Source organism: Panthera pardus, unplaced genomic scaffold (assembly GCF_024362965.1).
Source record: "Panthera pardus isolate Hobbes unplaced genomic scaffold, ASM2436296v1 HiC_scaffold_15, whole genome shotgun sequence".
Taxonomy (NCBI): Eukaryota; Metazoa; Chordata; class Mammalia; order Carnivora; family Felidae; genus Panthera; species Panthera pardus.
In genome coordinates, this window is record NW_026526710.1 from 61,535,074 (window position 1) to 61,554,333 (window position 19,260).

Below are 19,260 nucleotides of genomic sequence, written 5' to 3' on the forward strand. Positions count from 1 at the left end.
CTGAATATTTTTGTATCCTATGGGCAGAGGATGGAAGAAGAAACCCGAAGATAATGAAGAAGGGATGGTTTAGAATAGGATTAACAGGAAGGGAGACAGAAGGGAAAGATACCGAAGACACAAAGTAGCTATCACAAAGAAGAAAATGGAGCAGAGGAAAATGTCAAGTCCATGTTTGTCCACTTGGAGTGAGCTTAGGTCTGGTGTGGAGGGAGTTGGGGGAGGAAGGAAAGGTTGATGCACACTCTGCATCCCAGAAAGCCTCTGACAGCCAAAGTCCACAGCAGATTCTTCCAGTCTAAAAGGACCACTTGGAGGCATCTCAAAGTAAACCAGGAAGCTCCTTCCAAACCTTTACCTTAAAAGGGAGGGAGAAGGAGGCCTGGAAAAGATGGATGTTAAAGTGTAGTCTTGGGAACGCAAACATTGGGTCACAAAGAACTCAACAATTGCCGAAATCAAGGACAAGTACTCTGGTACACAAACCTGGTAACTTGCATTTTAGAGACAGAATTAAACCAGCTGAAACAATTTCAAGCCCCGCCCCAAGTCCTGTCAATCATCCCCTCTCCATTCTTGATTGGTCAGTGCAGTGCAAACGCTCTGGCTTAAACGGGCTTATTTTAGCATTGATTGGCATGAGAAAGAATCCAATGGTGCCCAGTGATTGGCTGACCTGTCTAGGCTCCGGCCAATCCTGAAAGGGGCGGGCTGGTTAAGCGTCAGGTTCCCCCAAGCAGCTTTCCTTGGAAGTACTGGTCAGCCCAGTGACTGGCCCTTTTCTCCTTTCCGGCCCTAATACAGTAGCCGATGGAGCTTTCATACCAGACCCTCAAATTCACGCACCAGGCACGGGAAGCGGTAAGGAAAGCATATACAAAAAAGAAAAAAAAGGAACCGTACCAGGAACTCCTCTCCCCTGTTGCTTCAGGCCGATTCGCGTGTCTCTGGTTGCTATGGCGACAGAGTCCCCAGCCGAGTGGCGCAAGCGCAGTGAGGGACGGTAGGCCCCACTGGTCAACTCCCGGGGCTGGGCTTGAGGTGGTGATGGGGATAGGATGGATCCGGGACAGGGGCGGGTTTGGGAGTGACTACGGGTTTGATGAAAGGGGCCGCAGTTTGTGATTGAGGAGACGGTTTGGTATTTATTAAACAGGCTGCCTTGATGGGTGAGCGGGTTTGGGGGAGTGGTCAAAATGAAGAGTGTTGAAAAGCAGGACAGCTCTGACCTGCGAGCTGGGACACTGGGTTCTGGTCCTGATCGGCTACTTACCGAGGCCGAGGGATCTTAGGTATTTAGTTCCCCCCTCGGGCTTGAGTTACCTTATTTGAAAGTAAAGTAAATGGACTATAATCCTTTTCACACGAAGATTACGTGAACTTTACAATACGTAAGTGGTTTCTGTTGTATCATCTGGTAAAAGGCCAGCAGTACTTTCCACAACAACGCACATGAATTGAGGACATAATGCCAGGCACTGGGGAGAAAACAATGTTTTGGTGGGGACAGAGGATAAATAAAATTAAGTTAAAAAAAATACTGATGGGGGTGCCTGCGTGGCTCAGTGGGTTAAGCGTGGGACTCTTGATCTCAGCTCACGTCATGATCTCACTGTTGGTGAGATCTAGCCCTGCTTAAGGCTCTGCACTCTTAGCGCCTGGGATTCTCTCTCTCTTCCTCTGTCTCTGCTCCCCCCGCTCCCCACAGCTAACTCTCTCTCAAAATAAATAAACTTAAAAAAAAAAACAAACAACTTATACCTGGGCCCCACCTCTAGAGATTCTGATTTACTGATTTGGGATGGATTCTGTGCATCGACATTTTTTTTTTAAGCCCAACAGGTGATTACAGTGTGTAGCCAAGGTTATGAATCTCTGCCCTAGTGTGTCCCACTTTTTAAAAATAATAACAATACAAAAGATGACGTAACCCTCTGTTTGGCCTCACATTCGCCTCTACCTACCAACCTCCATTCCATTCCAGCTTCTGGAAAAGATTGGTGACGCTTGGTGTTGCTACTGCCTCACGTCTGGATTGTGCTCAAGCCCATTTCAATCCAGCCCAAACTACCCACATCAGAGCCTTTTGTGTTGTCTTTTAATAAAGCGGATTCCTGGATCTCACCAAGATTTACTGAATCAGAAATAGTTTGGGATAGGGTCTTGAAAAGTGCCTTATAAACACATACCCAGGTTTAAAAACCACTGCCCTCCGATTAAGCTTCCCACTTCTGCTCAGGTCCCAGCCTCGCACAGGGTTCTGTGGTGACAGCTCGGAGCTTTGGAGCCTGCCTGGGATTCTGTGTCTCTCTCTCTGCCCCTCCCCTGCTTGTGCTCTGTCTCTCGGTCTCTCAAAAATAAATAACCATTAAACATAAATAAAACCCGTTGCCCTAAATAGTCTCATACATTTTCATGATTTCCAATGCCATCTATATGCCCACAACCCCCTACTACCCAAACTGACTCTAGACTGGATTACTTTGCTGGGCCCCAAGCCCACATAGCGTCCTAGAAGATGGAAATACAGAGAGGACAATGAATCAACAGACTACTTGACAAATCTTGTGTCATGTGTCTGCATCTTAATTTGTTCAATATCTGACTTTTTGCCTTCTCTTCTAAAACCTGTACCTTGGTCTACTTGGGAATGTGAAACCAACATCCACCCAATTGCTCAAATCAGAATTCTCGGAGTATCCTTAGCTCCTTCCTCCTAGTCCCTCCCTTCTGTCCTCTACATAAGACAGCAGCAAACCTTTTGTTCCACTTCTACAATAGGTCTTTAATCATCCCTCTCTCCACGGCTGAGAGCCTGACCCAACCACCATGATTTTTTACCTGAACCACTGCAACAACCTCCTAACTATTCTTCCCATTGGTTTTTGCCTCCCTCTAGTCCATTCTTCATCCAGTGATCTTCCTAAAATCGTGTCACTCCCTGGCTGGGGTCCTTTTATTGGCTTTTCATTACCCTTGGGATAAAACCCCCGAACTTTGACATAACCTACAGAGTACTGCAATGATGCGGCCCAACTTCCACATCCAGCCTCTTCCTCACCACTTTCCACTTTGCCTCCCACAGCTCCTTTGATCTGTGGCACGTTCTCTTTGATCTGACATGTCTCTGAACTCCATATACTCTGTACCATACAAGTTAGTATTTAATTGTGATTAACTTGTTCCTATCTGTTTCCTGCCTGTAACGAGGCCTCTCCAACAGAATTCATGTAACCTGAAGGCACACCCAGTTTTATTTTTTCGTTTTATTCCCTAGGTGGTGCTGAGAGACATATTTAGGTATGCCCATTGGTGTCTCGATTTTGCAGGGGGTGCAAGTGCAAGGAGTTGTGATTAGTTGTGTCTGCAGAAGGAATAAGGTGGAGGTGGGTGCGGCGATCTGGTGAACCGGATATAAAAAGGACTGTGTGTCCACAAGGAATTTTGATCATCTACATCATCTACTATATTAGGACTTCCAGAATACATGCTTTTTATCTGGCTGATTTTTATTGTTGTTTCAAATATATATATGTATGTATACATATGTATATATATATTTATACGTATATATGTTGTTCTGAGGTCTTCGATTTCTCCAAGAAGAAATCCTCTACACTTTCCTACAGGAATGAGGGCAAAATAAGCATGATTGCCATTGTTGTAGGAGTTAAGCAGGGAAAGGCAGCTATGTGGAAGGTGGGGGTTTCTCCTCACTTAATTACTTATTACTTATACTTAATTACTCCTTCCTTAATTACATAATTGGGTACTGGAGCACCTGGGTGGCTCAGTCAACTAAGTGTCCAACTCTTCTTGATCTGGGCTCAGGCCTTGATCTCAGGGTTGTGAGTTCAAACCCTGCTTTGGGCTCTGCACTGGGCATGAAGCCTACTTTAAAAAAATATATGTAATTGAATACTTAATTACTCTTTCCTTCCCAAAGTTTATCCGGCTGTGTTTCTCCTCAGGATAAATGTCCAATCTTTAGCCAGGGGAGGGGAGGGATTGTCACCTGACTGGGGTGAGGGAGGGAATCTCTTATACTGTGTTCAGCCTGCTCCTCATTACTTCTGTCCTTAGAGGTGCCTGGTGACTCCAGAAGTAGCCAGTGCCATGAGTTCCTGTAATTGTCTAGGGCTCTGTCATACTTATGTGCTTCTTGTTCACTACTTTCCCTACAGGTGTCGGTTTTCTTTGATTTTGGTTGTCTTTGCTTTTGTCTTTTTTTGCTCTTTTTAAAAAATGTTTATTTGTTTATTTGATGGCGGGGGAGGGCAGAGAGAGAGAGGAGAGGGAGAATCCCAAGCAGGCTCCATGCTGTCAGCACAGAGCCCAACATGGGGCTTGATCTCATGAACCGTGAGATCATGGTCTGAGGCAAAATCTAGTCGGATGCTCAACCGACTGAGTCACCCAGGTGCCCCTCTTTGCTCTCTTAAGTCAGCAGGCATTTATCTATTTGCTTTCCATATGTCAAATTTTTTTATTTTTTATTTTTTAAATAAATTTATTGTCAAATTGGCTTCCATACAACACCCAGTGCTCATCCCAACAAGTGCCCTCCTCAATGCCCATCACCCGCTTTCCCTCTCCCCCACCCCTATCAACCCTCAGTTTGTTCTCTGTATTTAAGAGTCTCTTATGGTTTGCCTCCCTCCTCTCTGTTTGTAACTTTTTTTTCCCCTTCCCTTCCCCCATGGTCTTCTGTTAAGTTTCTCAAGACCCACCAATGAGTGAAAACATATGGCACCTGTCTTTCTCTGACTTATTTCATTTAGCATAATGCCCTCCTGTTCCATCCACGTTGCTGCAAATGGCAGGATTTCATTCTTTCTCATTGCCAAGTAGTATTCCATTGTATATATAAAACACATCTTCTTTATCCATTCATCCATTGATGGACATTTAGGCTCTTTCCATAATTTGGCTGTAGTTGAAAGCGCTGCTATAAACATTGGGGTACATGTGCCCCTATGCATCAGCACTCCTGTATCCATATGTCAATTTTGTGGTCATAACTGCTTGCTGTCACTCTTCTAGGGTCTTTGTCCTTTTCCTTTTCACTCATTTCTGCTCTAATCTTTATTATTTCCCTCCTTCTACTGGCTTTTTGGACTTTGTTCTTCCAGATCCTTTAGATGTAAGGTTAGGTTGTTTATTTGAGATTGCGAGATTTTTCTTGCTTTTGAGGTAGGCCTGTATTGTTATAAACTTCACTCTTAGGACAGCTTTTGCTGCATCTCGCGGATTTTGGACCATTGTGTTTTCATTTTCATTTGTCTCCATGTCTTTTTTTGATTTCTTCTTTGGTTTCTTGGTTGACCCATTCATTGTTTAGTAACATGTTATTTAGCCTCCGTGTATTTGTATTCTTTGCAGATTTTTTCTTGTGATTGATATCTAGTTCCATAGTGTTGTAGTTGGAAAAGATGCATGATGTGATTTCGATCTTTTTTAATTTACTGAGATTTGTGGCCTACCGTGTGATCTATCCTGGAGAATGTTCCATGTGCACTTGAAAAGAATGTGTATTCCGCTGTTTTGGGATGGAATGTTCTGTATTTATCAGGTCCACCTGGTCTAATGTGTGGTTCAGAGCCACTGTTTTCTTGTTCATTTTCTCTCTGGATGATCAATCCATTGATTTAAGTGGGGTGTTAAAGTCCTCTATTATTACTGTGTCACTGTCAATTTCTTCCTTTATGTCTGTTAATAGTTGCTTTATGTATCTGGGTGCTCCCATGGTGGGTGGAGTCTTTGTTCTTGACGGATCATTGTGTTTTTATTTCTTTATCATAGTTTTAATGTGGTTTTGGGAGGAATAAAAGATAAATGGTCTCTAGAGCATTTTTTATTTTACAGATATTTATTGAATACCTACTGAGTACAATGAATCACAGTAGTTGCTTTTGCAGGGGTTCAGAGGAGTGAATATATAAAATCAACTAATATATGATTCATATCTAAAAGATAACTTAGGGGTGTCTGGGTGGCACAGTTGGTTAAACGTTGGACTCTTGATCTCAGCTTAAGTCATGATCTCACAGTTTGTGAGTCTGAGCCCCACATCAGGCTCTGCACTGATGGTAGAGCCTGCTTGGGATTCTGTCTCTCCTTCTCTCTGCCCCTCCCCTACTCATGCATGCTCTCTCTCTCTCTCTCTCTCTCTCTCAAAATAAATAATAAAAATAAACTTTAAAAATTTTTAAAAATAAAAAAAGATAACTTAATTTTTTTGTTGGTTTCAAGTTAGGCATTTGTCATACATATACTTACGTATTCAAATTTGGTTTTAAATACGGTTATTTCTTTGGAAATGGTAGGAGCTGATGGCTGAGCATAAGAGAGTTAGACATTTTTGAATTCATATCCTGGTTTTTACTTAACACTGAGGTAAATACTTAGTAAACACTTAGCGCCCAACATGTATCAAACATGGTACTGAGATATCCATAAATGGGAGTATTGACCGTTGATTACCCTTAGAACATGACTCTTCTCTTGGTTTGCATGATACTACTACTTGGTTTTCAGTCTCCTAGCGTTCTACTTTCCTTCTTGGCTTCCTCGATGAGCTTCTCTTTCTCTGCCCCTTAAAGTCTTGTGCTTTAGGATCTGAACTTGCCTTTCCTGGTCAGCCTGTTTCTCAGACTTGATGCCTCCTTGATGCAGTAAGCAGACATCACCACACCTCCTTTTTCCCTGGAAATCATAATTGAATTCTTCCTTGTTGACCCCTTTCTCCCACCCCAGGAGACAATAAGCTCCTTAAGGGCAAGGACTCTGGCAAGTTTCTTTCCTGACAAGCACACTGGTCATGCCTTTTCAGCGCTTCTCAGTCCTTAACATACACACTAAACACTGAGATGTTTTGAAAATGCTGCTTCGATCCAGTAGTTCTGGGGTGGGGTGTATGTCGTGAGCTCTCGTGTAATACTCTTACTGCTGGTGATCTTTGGGTAGCAAAGATCTGGGAATGGAGAATTTGCTCCGATTCCATTTTAAACGTAGTGTTTAATTGAAATAAGACTGTTTCCAATCTGTATGCCCCTGCCACTTTCTTCTTTCCGACTTGAATTTAAAGTCCTCTAAAATGTGCTAAGGGCAAGGCACCTCCAAGGAGCAATTGCTTCAGTGTTTTTAATTTGACCACACGTTCAAAACAAATAAACAGTAATTGGTATCAGTGCACAAGAATGCTTTTGGAAAGCCATAATTGATCCACACATTCATGTGTGACACAGAATAATCCTGAAGCAAAGTTAATTTTATTTATTCTCATGTGTCATCATATGTACTTTTCAAAAGTTGTGACTTTGCGTCTGTGAGCCTTTATATTAAAAATATCTACTCTAAGTGTTAGCTAATTAATGAGGTGGTTGACTAGGTTTGCAAATGAGTGTTGTTAAATGCCTTAGCTTTTATTAATTGCATGGGCCCCTAAAAAAAAAGAAGAGTAATTGAAAATTTAATTACATCAATGTTTTTCTTCAAAGAACTGAGGCGTATTAAACTTTAAATGTTTAAACATTTAAGCATCTATTGAAATACCAATAGCTATAAACAATGTGCAGTTCTAAATACTAATTAAACAAACTCTAAATCACCATAAAGCTAAGCTGAATTTTAAGTAACTTTTATGTTTTAAGTGCTCTTCTCTGCTCTTACATAAGGAAGATTAACCACTTCACTGCTGACCACTGCTGCAGCCTTGTGGGTATCCTGTAAAATGTGGTGGCTGCCGTGGGACCACGTTCTTTCTGAACTTGGGCCAACAAAGGGAGACTAATCAGACAACCTGGAACACTTTGCTGATGTCAGATGGCTACTCTTGGACACTTGTTTTTGTGTTTTATTTCTTTTTTTAACCACTAAAAGAGAACATGAGAGTATACAGATATGAATTTGTATATTTGATGTCTTGGGTTAAAAACACCCTTTCCTTTGGAAAAAATAACATTTATCAGGTTTTATTTTTAAATGTAAAAAGTATATATCTCACCACCCAGATAAAGCTTGTAGGCATTAAAACAATTGATATAGCCTTCTGCTTTCCACTGTGATAGCCTTCCTGCTGTACAAAGCTAGAAAACTGGCCTGCAGTTTATTTGTATTATAGATGAATAATCTGTTTTCAGACAGTGAACAATGTGCTCATGAGTAAAGGCCTTCCGCTTGAAAGAAGTAACTGGGTTCTGGCCCACACGGGAGTATCTATGCAGAGCACAGATGAGACAGAAAGGAGTTTGGGGAGAAAGGGGACCAGAGAGGAGGGTCTATGCAAACAAGTTGCTCCATATTTCTGAGTTTGGGGCTGAATACTAAGCTGTGCATCCATCGGGTAAAAATGTACAAAGCTGGGGGGAAACCAATTACCAGGGAACGATAAACTGAACACCTACCTACCGGTGCTCATAGAACCTCCTTATACCATTGAAAGCCATCTTAATGTCAACCAGCCTGAGTGGAGAAATGTTGTGGACCAGCAGAGCACTTAGCTGAGATTCCGGGATTCTGTGCTAAACCAGCCCTAGAGCAAGGCTACTTTAGATATATCTTTCCTAACAAAGCTTAAATACAAGACATGATAAGATCAGACTTACCTGTAAGTAACTGAACTATCTGCCAAAATAAAACTCAACACACTTAAAAGAAGACAATAAAATCCAGATATTCGCAAAGACTGACATCCAATAAAAAACTACTAGCAGTCATAAGAAACAGAAAAATATAATAAAACCGGGACAAGCATCAGTTAACAGAAATGGGTTTAGAAATAGTAGAGAAGACAGCATTAGCAGACAAGGACTTTGGGGACCTCAGGAAAACATAAAGAGGAAAAAACCAGAAGATACAAAAAGAATAAAACACAACTTACAGAGTTGAAAAAGATGGTAATTTTAATCTAAAAGACTCACTGGAAACTATCTAAACCACAGCACATGGAAAAAGTCTGAAGAAAAAAATGGACAAAGCCTCAGTGACCTGAAGGACAATGTCAAGTAGTCTAACATATGTGCAGTTCATAGCCCAGATTGGAGATGAAGATGAGGAAAAAATATGAAGAAACCATGGCCAAAATTTCCCCATAAACCCAAGAAACTCAAAAACTTGCAGGCAGGATACACATTTGTTGACTGTGACAAAGCCATCTGCTACATCATAAGCTGCCCTTGGAGACACCCATGTGGCAAGGAACTGAAGGAAGCTTCCAGCCACTAGCCGACAAGAAACTCAAGCTCAGAGTCCTACAACTCATAAGGGACTGAATTCTGCCAACAGCCATAGGGGCAGAAGGAACACATTTGGGTGACAGAAATGTTCTACGTCTGGGTTGGAGTTTTGATTACAGATGTGCACACATTCATGGGACTGGACACTTGAGATGGATGCATTGTACTATATTTAAAGGATACCTTAATAAAGTTGCTTTCAAAAATGGTATAAAAATGCAGGGGTGCCCAGTGGCTCAATTAGTTGAGCATCTGACTCTTGACTGCAGCTTAGGTCATGATTCCAGAGTTGTGGGATCAAGCCCCACGTCAAGCTCTGCACTGAGTATGGATCCTGTTAAAGATTCATTCTCTCTCTCTCTCTCTCTCTCTCTCTCTCTCTCTCTCTCTCCCCCTTTACTCCCTCCCCGACTTGCACTCTCTCTGTCTATCTCTCTCTCAAAAAAATACATAAATAAAGGGGTGCCTGGTTAGTTAAGTGGCCAACTTTGGCTCAGGTCATGATCTCACAGTTTGTGAGTTTGAGCCCCACGTCAGGCTCTGTGCTGGGAGCCTGGAGCCTGCTTCAGATTCTGTGTCTCCCTGTCTCTCTGCTCCTCCCCTGCTTTCGCTCTGTCTCTGTCTCTGTCTCTCAAAACTGAATAAACGTTACAAAATTTTTTTAAAAATTAAAAATGGTATAAAAATTCAAACAGTATTTAACCAAAAGGTATATAATGAAAAGTAAATGCCTTCTTCCCTACTCTCTACCCCCCTGCCCACTTCTGGTTTCTCACCCTGTAAGAAACTATCATCTATAGTTTCTTATATATCTATTTAGAAATATATTTACATGTCATACTGCATATATATTTATATCTTTTTCTTTTCACAGAAGAGATTATTTTCTTCATTCTGTATTTCCCCCTTACTTTATTACATATCTTGGAAGTCTTTCCACAAATATTTATGGAGAACCTGAATGAGATACGTTAAGTTCTGGGGATATAGTGGTGAAAAAAAAGACACTTCCTCTACCTTCATGGTGATTATATTTTAGTAGGGAAGGCAGCTAACTGGTAAACATAGGACCCCCAGGAAAGGAATTGCTGAAACATAGACTAGCCATACGTCCAACTTCCGTAGGTAATGCCAGACAACTTCCCACAGTGGTTATATCAGTTTATATTGCCCTTGCAGCGCATGAGAATTCCCATTGGTCCACACCCTTATCAATATGTGGTATTACCAATTATTTTTCCTTTATGTGTCCTTGATTACAAATGAGGTCAAGTACCTTTTGTTTATTAGCTATTTGGAGATGTCATTTTGCAAGGCACCTATTTTTCTTGTCCATTTTTCTATTGGGTTACTTTGTCTTTTTAATTGATTCTTCCGGGGAATTCACTATGTATTTGTATATTAATTCTTCCAAATGTTGATATTTTCAACATACCAAAATGTTCTCTTTTATGAACACAAATGCATATTTTAATAAAAGTCACTTTATTTATTTATTAAGTTTATTTATTTCTTTTGAGAAAGAGAGAGAGAGAGTGCTAGCAGGTTAGAGGCAGAGAGAAAAGGAGAGAGAGAGAATTCCAAGCAGGCTCTGCACTGTCAGGGTAGAGCCCAACACGGGGCTGGAACTCACGAACCGCGAGATCATGGCTTGAGCCAAAACCAAGAGCCGGTAGCTTAACTGACTGAGCTACCCAGGTGCTCCATAAAAATCACTTTATTAATCTTTTCTTCTACAGTTAATGTTTTTTTTTGTACCCTTAGAAAATCTTTTCCCTATTCCAAAATCATGAAAATATTCTTTTATATTATCTTCTAAAAATCATATTGTGCTCACATTTAGATCTGTAATCCATGTGAAACTGATTTGTGCGCGCACACACACACACACACACACGTCTGTGTATAAGGAAGGAGGTAGGACATACAATTTTTCCAAAAGCATTTACTGAAAAGATGTCCTTTCCAACACTGTTCTTCATCCGTGTATATGCAGAATTGTTTCTGGGCCCTCAAGTCTGTTCCACTGGTCTAGTTGTCTATTTCCTGGGCTAATACCACACTGTCTTAATACCTATAGTTGCATAATCTCCATATCTATTAAATCAAATACTTCTACTGGTTTTTTTTAATTAAATGGTTACTATTATCCACAAGACATATTTATATATTTTAGAATCAACTTGTCAAACTCCACAAAGATTGCTGGACTTTGATTGGGATGGAATTGAATCTGAAGATAAACGTGAGGAGAATTGACAATTTAAAAATAATGAGCCTTCTGGTCAATGCCTATCTTTTTTCTGACAACATTCGCAATTTTTTTTCAGGAGCAATATAGGGTTTTCCGTGTATTTGGTCCATCTTTTGTTAGATACGCTTTTAGTTTCTTGATACTATTGTAAGTGGTCACTGCAAATGGCTTCTTGTGTTTTTAAACTTCATTTTATGTTTATTATTGGTATGTAGAAACGTAATTGATTTTTGTATGTTGATTTTATTTGAGCAACATTGCTAAATTCATTCATTCATTCTAAGAATTGTTTGTGGATTCTTTTGACTTCTTTATTTACACAATCATATTATCCATGAATAAAGACAGAATTAATTCTTTTCAAATTCTTACGCCATTTGGTTTTCTTGCCTAAACTTCCTGGTTTAGACCTCTATTATAATGTTGACTAGAAGTGGGGATAGGAGGCATTATTGTACCTGAGGGGGGAGACACTAGCAATCCAGGAACATCTTAATCCAATTTCGGGGACTGAGATTTTTCTGAGCCACATAGACAATGGGAAACTGAGCTTGGGCAGCTTAACTTCTCCTTTGTCCTTAGCCCTGAGTCCTAGGACTGAGTCCTCCTTTATATTTTTTACCAGCGTCCCCTATTATGCTGTGTCCTAGATTCCAACTTTTGCACCTATAGCACCTTGAGGCTGTCAAACATACTACTCGGCATCTTAGTATCTTACAGGCAGGCAAATGTACTTGGGAAAAAGTGGCTTAAATGTCTTGGTTATGTCTGTGGATTAATGAATACACGTACATACGCAGGTAGATCTACAGGGTAATAAAATCCTATAAGTGAAGTTGTTATGTCCAAGAGTTTTTATATGTGTATATTTGGCATAGGTGCATCTGTAGAATAAAGTTCTTGTGGAACTCAATGAAAACCATCCAAATGAGAGCATTTTTTAACCATCCCCATTAAGCTTGCTGTAGCAAAGGAGTCGGGTACCGTCCCTTGCATGTATTTGGCAGAGAATCAAAGGCAGGCAAGGGAGTGGGAAAGCTTTGCAGTGAAAAAAAGGAAGGCTTCAGGTATTTTCTGATTGGAGGTTGTTGACTTGGGGAAAGCTGGAGGCAGGCTACCCAGAAGCAGGGTACCTTATGTACCTGATTTGGACAGCATATTTGGCTTTCTCTGCTCTGTCCTGATTTGGAAGCTGGGGGCAAAAATTGTGAGGCTGTCAGTTGTTGACCGAATCCTGACCGTTCTGGGCCAATTGCTACAAGAGGCTGTGATTTAGTTTCCTGGACTGCTTGCCGTGGAGGCTGTGGTTCGGTGTTCTGGGTTGGTTGCCGCAGAGGTTGTGGTTTGGCTTCCTGAGCTTATGTGGGTCTGACCATTACCCATTTATATATTCAGTCTCTTATTCTAAAAGTGATGTTTCTGTACCAAAGAATGTATGCTTTCAGCATTTTGCCTATTAACTCCAACAAACGTTGTATCAATTTACACGTCTACTAATAATGCATGATAATTTGTTCTAACACAGCAGGCTGTTCTTTTGAACTTGACTCATCTAATAGGTAAAATTTTGTATCACATTATGTTTTTCATTTGCATTTTTGTAAGATTGAGCATCTCTTCATAAAATTAAGAGTCATTTGTGTTTCCTTTCCAGTGAACCATCTTTTCCTATGTTTTGCTCATTTTTATAGCAAATTGTGGTCTTTTTTTCCCGCTGATTTGTGAGAGCTTATTATATATAAAGGAGGTTGGCCTTTGAATGTTTAAAAAAAAAATGTAAATCTTTCCCAGATTGCTGTCTTTTGACCTTGTTTTTGATTTCTAAAATTTTTATGTAGTTAAATTTATCAGTCTTTTTAATTAATGGTTTCTGGGTTTGTGTCCAAGAAAGCCTTATTTACTCTGAGATTAAAAAAAATAATCCCATGCCAAGTAGTTTTATGTATGTATGTATGAACAATCTGAGAATACTACTTATTAAAACAATGTCTTATTGTTTACAGAGGGGCTACTTGACAAAACTCTAATTGATCTTAAAATCCTCAGTAAAGGGGCGCCTGGGTGGCTCAGTCGGTTGAGTGTCTGGCTTCGGCTCAAGTCATGATGTCACAGTTTGTGGGTTCGAGCCCCGCATCGGGCTCTGTGCTGACAGCTCAGAGCCTGGAGCCTGCTTCGAATTCTGTGTCTCCCTCTCTCTCTGCTCCTCCCCCACTCATGCTCTGTCTCTCTCTCTCCGTCAAAAATAAACAAAAACATTTAAAAAAAAACTTTTTTTTTTTTTTAAATCCTCAGTAAAACTGAGGTTTCACGTGTTGGGAATTCTGGAGTATTCTCCAGGCGGGGAGGCAGTGGCTGTGGCACATAGGTTCTCAGGTACAACCTTTGCAAACTACAGGAGTGAGAGTCCCGAAGTTTCCGCAAAGCAAGAGCCTCTGGTCTCCCGGGGAAGTGCCATCTCAGAACCCCCGCCGCCCTTGTCTTCCCCACCCCAAATTCCGTGTCCAAGGCAAGTCTCAGCTTATGTGGGGAGAATGTGTTCTTGAAGTCTAACACTGGCTTGGCTGTCATCTGGGCACTTTTCCTGGCGGGTTTCCACGGCCCAGTGGGCACTGCGGGAGCTCGGGCGGTCGCAGGCCGTCTTCTCTGAGAAGAGGTTAAAGCTGTCCCTCCGTCACCGCCGCCGAGGGCATGGTGTGGTGCTAGCTTGATCAGCGGCTCCTCCGTGCAAACGTCTCCCGGCTCCTTAGAACATCAGTAGGGTGCTGGGCCACCGGCTTGAAAAGGACCAGCCTTGCTGGTCAGCCCTAGGGCTTATTGGCCCGTGCAGACCCCACGTTCATTGTCAGCCCCCACAGCCACCACCCTCGGGCCTCCTGAAGCTGCACGAACATCGCCCACCACGCCTCACGCTCTTCTGGATCTTCTCATTGGTGTCAATGAGTTTTCCATAATTTATCGATTTCTTCAACTAGCACATGACTGTATTTCTGTATGCCACATAGCTGATCGGCATAAAATCTCCAAAATGGGTTCAGGAACGGAATGTGTGGCTCCTCCCACTTCAAAGATCCATGTTGTTTTTAAGTATCCGGATGCACTGGTGGTACCAGGTCATCATTTCGTGGAGCTGGGCACACTTGGGACCACAAAACACCTGCATCTTTGAATTCATTCTGCGTCCGGTAAATCCAGCTTCTTCCTCTTCCTGGGGTGAAGACAGCGCTTCTTGCTTTGGTGGGAAGGAGCACATCAATGCAAAGACACGAGAGGCTGGTAACGGGCCTGTGCCCTGGGTAATGGGAGGTCTGTCAACACTGGTAGTGAGTCAGCAGGGACCTCTTTCAGCCTGGCCCGATGGGCTCCAGACGGCTGTGCCTTCCCTGACTTGTTTTGTTCACCTGAGGTCATTTCTGAACCGAGTCCAAGTTTTCACTAGTGCTTTTAGGGTCATTCTGAAGTCCTTTTTCTCAGAATGCAGTAGCTGAAGTTTTCAGTCTCCCCCTACCCCCACCCCCACCCCAGGGGCGGTCATAGTTGAAGCAGGACTCAAAAGACACAGTGGGTGGCTGCAATTCATCATCCAGATCTGCCTCCTCAACTTCAGGGAGGGAGCCCATTGGCTTTCTATCCAAATTAAAAGTTTTTATTTTCCCTTCCTGAATCCTTGGGTTGTTAGAACCTTCTCTTTCGCCTTGGGCAACAGGCCTCCTGCCCACTTTCCAAGTCTAAGCTGTCTAGACTTTGCTTGTTTTTGTCTGATTTGGTTTTCTCTGAGCCTTGCGCTCTTGCATCTTAAGGCGGTGCAGTCTGTAGCAACCACGATGGAGTGAACACTCGTGAAGGCAGTGGCCCCTCTTTCCTTCTTTCTGGACAGCCCTACAGAGGGCGTTTCTTCTTTGTGTTGTCTTGGGAGAGAGGCCTTGGGCTTTCCTCCCTGGAGGAGGCCTGGCGTGATTTCTGGCCGAGCAAAGCAGAGGACTTCTCATGTCCTTTGGCACCCACCAGGACTTTGTCCCTTTGGGAAGACCGGTGCCCCTTGCTTTGACTCACAGCCCCTTTCCCTTGGGGCCACCCAGGTGGCATTCTTGGCTGTGTCCCCGTCTGTCCTGAGAGGCACCAGAGTGGCCTGGAGAAGGCCACTGCAGCATGGGCCTCCGACAGGGATCTGTGCTGGGTCCGGACAACTGCTGAGGACCCGCAGACAGTGGACGGGACAGCGCGTAACCAGAAGATTCCTGTTCTCAGGGCTAAATTGGAGCAACGCTGTGGCTCTTCCCATCTCCTCTCACGACTGTGGGACACCGGGTGGGGCCTCTGGAGCTCGGAGGCTTTTCTGTGGTTTTTCTGTCTGTGCTCAGGGCCGTCTGATCGGCCGCTGGAGGCTTTTGCAGGGTTGTGGCCGGTCTCCCTCGGTTCCGGCCTCCTAAGGAGCGGTTCCAGGACGCTTTGGGGAATCCTCTTCTCCAAAGCAGGCTCAGTGTTTGATCCATGGGAGCCAGCCTCTGCCCCTGGGCCACGTCCCTGGCCAGGCCGCCGGATTGCTGGTATTTGTGCAGGCGACTGACTGTCCCGCCACCCTGGTCTCGGGGAGCACAGCTACTGAGTGGAGCCAGGCAGAGTCCCTTCAAATCTTGTTGCAGCTTCTTCGGGTCAGGGCCTGTGGCTGGCTCGCCTGCAGCTCCTGCACCACGGGGTGCCCCGACCTCTCTGCCCTTGCTCGGGCAGGGCTCGTGTGCCACCTCTGGCCCCATGCGGACCTGGCCCGGACCAGCGTGCCCTGGAGAGCTGGGCCTGCAGCCTGGGCGTGCCCGGCAGCCCGGCTTCTGGTCCTCGGGGTGCGGAGCCAGCGCAGTGGCCAGCCCAGCCCCGGACCCTGACCCTGGCCCTAGAAAGACCCACCCACGCTCTCTGTGTGGGCTGTGGACCTTTACCCCCAGGAAATTGACTCCTGTAGGGGGTCCCTGGGCCCCCTGCCCGGCTCTGGTCTGGTCCCTAGTGCCCTGCGCCTGCTGTTGACGACCTTTTCTAACCTCAGCTTAACCCAACAAAACGGGTAATACTTCCCCCATTTTATGAATGAGAGTACTGAGGTTTAGACAGATCAAATTAACTTGCATGTGGTTACATAACGGAAAGAGGTGAAGCTGGAACCTGAATCAAAGTAGTTTAGGTCCTGGGTGAACACACACCTCTGAGTAGGTGGAAGAATTGAGGCCTAGAGAGAGAACGGGAATAGTTCAAAGTCACACAGTTTAGCCCCGTGAGGGCGGTAATAGTTCCTACATCTGGCTTGTCCCCAAAGTGGTGTAGGACACAGGCATCGAATACATTCTTGAATGAATGAATAGCCATTTGCTCTGACCACCTGAACATCGGCAGTAAAGCCTGAGTCAGATGAGCCTGAGCCCGACTCCCCCTAATTATCCTTGAGGGCACTTACCCTTATCTTAGAAGGACTACATTTTATTTAGTTTTTATTTGTTTTTATTTATTTATTTGAGAGAGAGAGTGCAGGGGACAGGGGCAAAGGGAGAGAGAGAGAGAGAGAGAGAGAGAGAGAGAGAGAACGTAAGCAGGCTCCATGCTTAGTGCCAAAGCCTGATGTGAGTCTCCATCCCAGAACCCTGGGCTCATGACCTGAGCTGATATCAAGAGTCCAACACTTAAGAAACTGAGCCACTGAGGTGCCCCTGCACTTTATTATTACTACTATTACAACTAAAACTAATCACTTAATAGTCTTAACTTAAAATGGCAGCATTGATTATAGCTCCTTTGATTGGATTGGATCCAATTAGATCCTAGTCAGATCTCCAGGAATGCATCTGGCCAGACCCCTTGCCCAAATCAGGAAAGCTCGCTGGTTGCACTTCCTTTATCTTTTTATATTTAAGGTTTTTAATCGCTTGAACAATGCTATGGGTATATGTTTTATGTATTATTCAACTTTTCCTTCACTTTCCAGTTGTCTTAACATTATAAATAGTAGTTTATTTGTAGTCTAGATTTTCCCCATCATTTTAGGTTTAAAGATACCCCAAGTCTTAGAAGTTATTACATTTAAGAATTCCTGACAGTTTTTATATTTTCAATATTCTCAGTAGTATCAATTGGCAGTTCTAATGTTGCATGATTACTTCCATAATCATAAATCAAGTGTAAAGACATGATAGGTAATGAAGAGAATAAATAAAATAAAAACACCACATTCCCACAACCCAGAGACACTATGGTGGTAACCAAAGGTGAACCTTAGTGTATATCCACACACCCCTCCAGATCCTTTTCTATGTGTATACAGTTACACACACACACACACACACACACACACACACACACACACACACGTTTTATCAAAATGAAATCATATAGTAAGTACTGTTCTTTAACCAACTAGTTCTCTAACCAGAGAACTTAGACAGTTCTCTAACTAGTCATGCATTGTATCTGGTTGTCATAGCCCTTAAGTCTCTTTGCATTGCCACAGCCCCCACCCGTACTTTCTCTATTGTTCTCTTCTTTTCTTTTTTATTTTCAACGGCACTGACTTGTTCCAGAAACCACGAGAACCGTTCTGCAGAACATCTCCCCTCCTAGATTTGTCTGATTGCTTCCTGGAGATCTCTATCTCTGAGGCTCGATCCCTGGTGACAGAAAAGTTGGTTCTAAAGGCTTGATGGATTTACATCAAATCCTTTCATTTACCTCATAGGTGATACTGAGAACTTCACATCGCACATGTCAGGGGACTGATATCGCCTTACTGTGCCCGGCAGTCTGATCTCCCCATCGTGCAGCTCTGTTGCAAGCAGAAAGTAGCCTGTGTGAGCATGGGCTTCTGAAAAGAACACAAATATCATAATTCCGCAATCTGGTTCAGTGTTGAATAACAATGGCACCGTGTGGCATGGAAAGTCTTCTGTGTTTCAGTAGACTTTATACTTCTCTGAAATCCCAAATTCCATCACCAGTTCATACTCGGGATTAACAAGTGTCTCTTCTCATGGAACACACTGTTCCTGAGCATAGCTGACCAGTTCTGACTTTGTATTAAATATAATAAATGTCTCCCCTGGATCCGTAGACACTCTTTTGGTAGTTCTAGTGCTTTGTCAAGTTGTACAGTGTTTGAAACTTAGCAAGTTTCCTGGTACAAACAGGAGGTAATCAGGAAACAAACAAAAAACAAATTAGAACCTATGGGTATATATTCAAGCTTTTAAGTGAATATCAGATGCAGGGACTGTAAAATAGAACTATAATAAAAACATTTGAAAGAAGAAATGTGTCCTTTTTAACTGTTTGTTTTTGAGATGGAAAGCTTAATGCAAAATTTGGATCTTATTACAGAAATTGAAACGAGCCCATGCAAATTAATCTCCATTGCACCCGTAAAAAAGAAATTAAAAGCACTAATGTTGCATGTGGTGTATATACAGTAACATTTCCTAAATATCTTCTGGGTCTAAAACTAGGGATGATATTCAATGCTTCCTTTTCCTCAGGCTACAGTATCATAGGATTCAATTTTGAAACTGATAATGGAGGCATTTTTGTTGCACAATTGCCCACAAAGGAAATGAAGGAAGAAGAAAACAGCCAGATCATTGAAGCAGAGACAAATGAGATACCTCCCGTTCTATGTTCACTTCTGGTCCTCCTTTCTTTGGTAGACAGAAATTAATTGAGCATCTAATTGTGTCCATTTCAGGGGCACACCATCTTTTACAGTTTAAATTGGCCATTTGTTGATGGTCCATTCTTAGTTTT

At 42.9% G+C, this 19,260-nt stretch overlaps 1 protein-coding gene across 2 annotated transcripts in view; it reads left to right on the top strand.

The window, feature by feature from the left end:
• Positions 1-711: 711 nt before the first annotated feature.
• Positions 712-19,260, top strand: part of KATNAL2 (katanin catalytic subunit A1 like 2) — a 67,518-nt gene continuing 48,969 nt past the window's right edge. For both annotated transcript variants that reach the window (XM_019464134.2, XM_019464136.2), the window contains exon 1: positions 712-861. In XM_019464134.2, the coding sequence (XP_019319679.2) occupies positions 811-861 (51 nt within the window). In that variant the 5' untranslated portion in view covers positions 712-810. The remainder of the gene's footprint in view (positions 862-19,260) is intronic.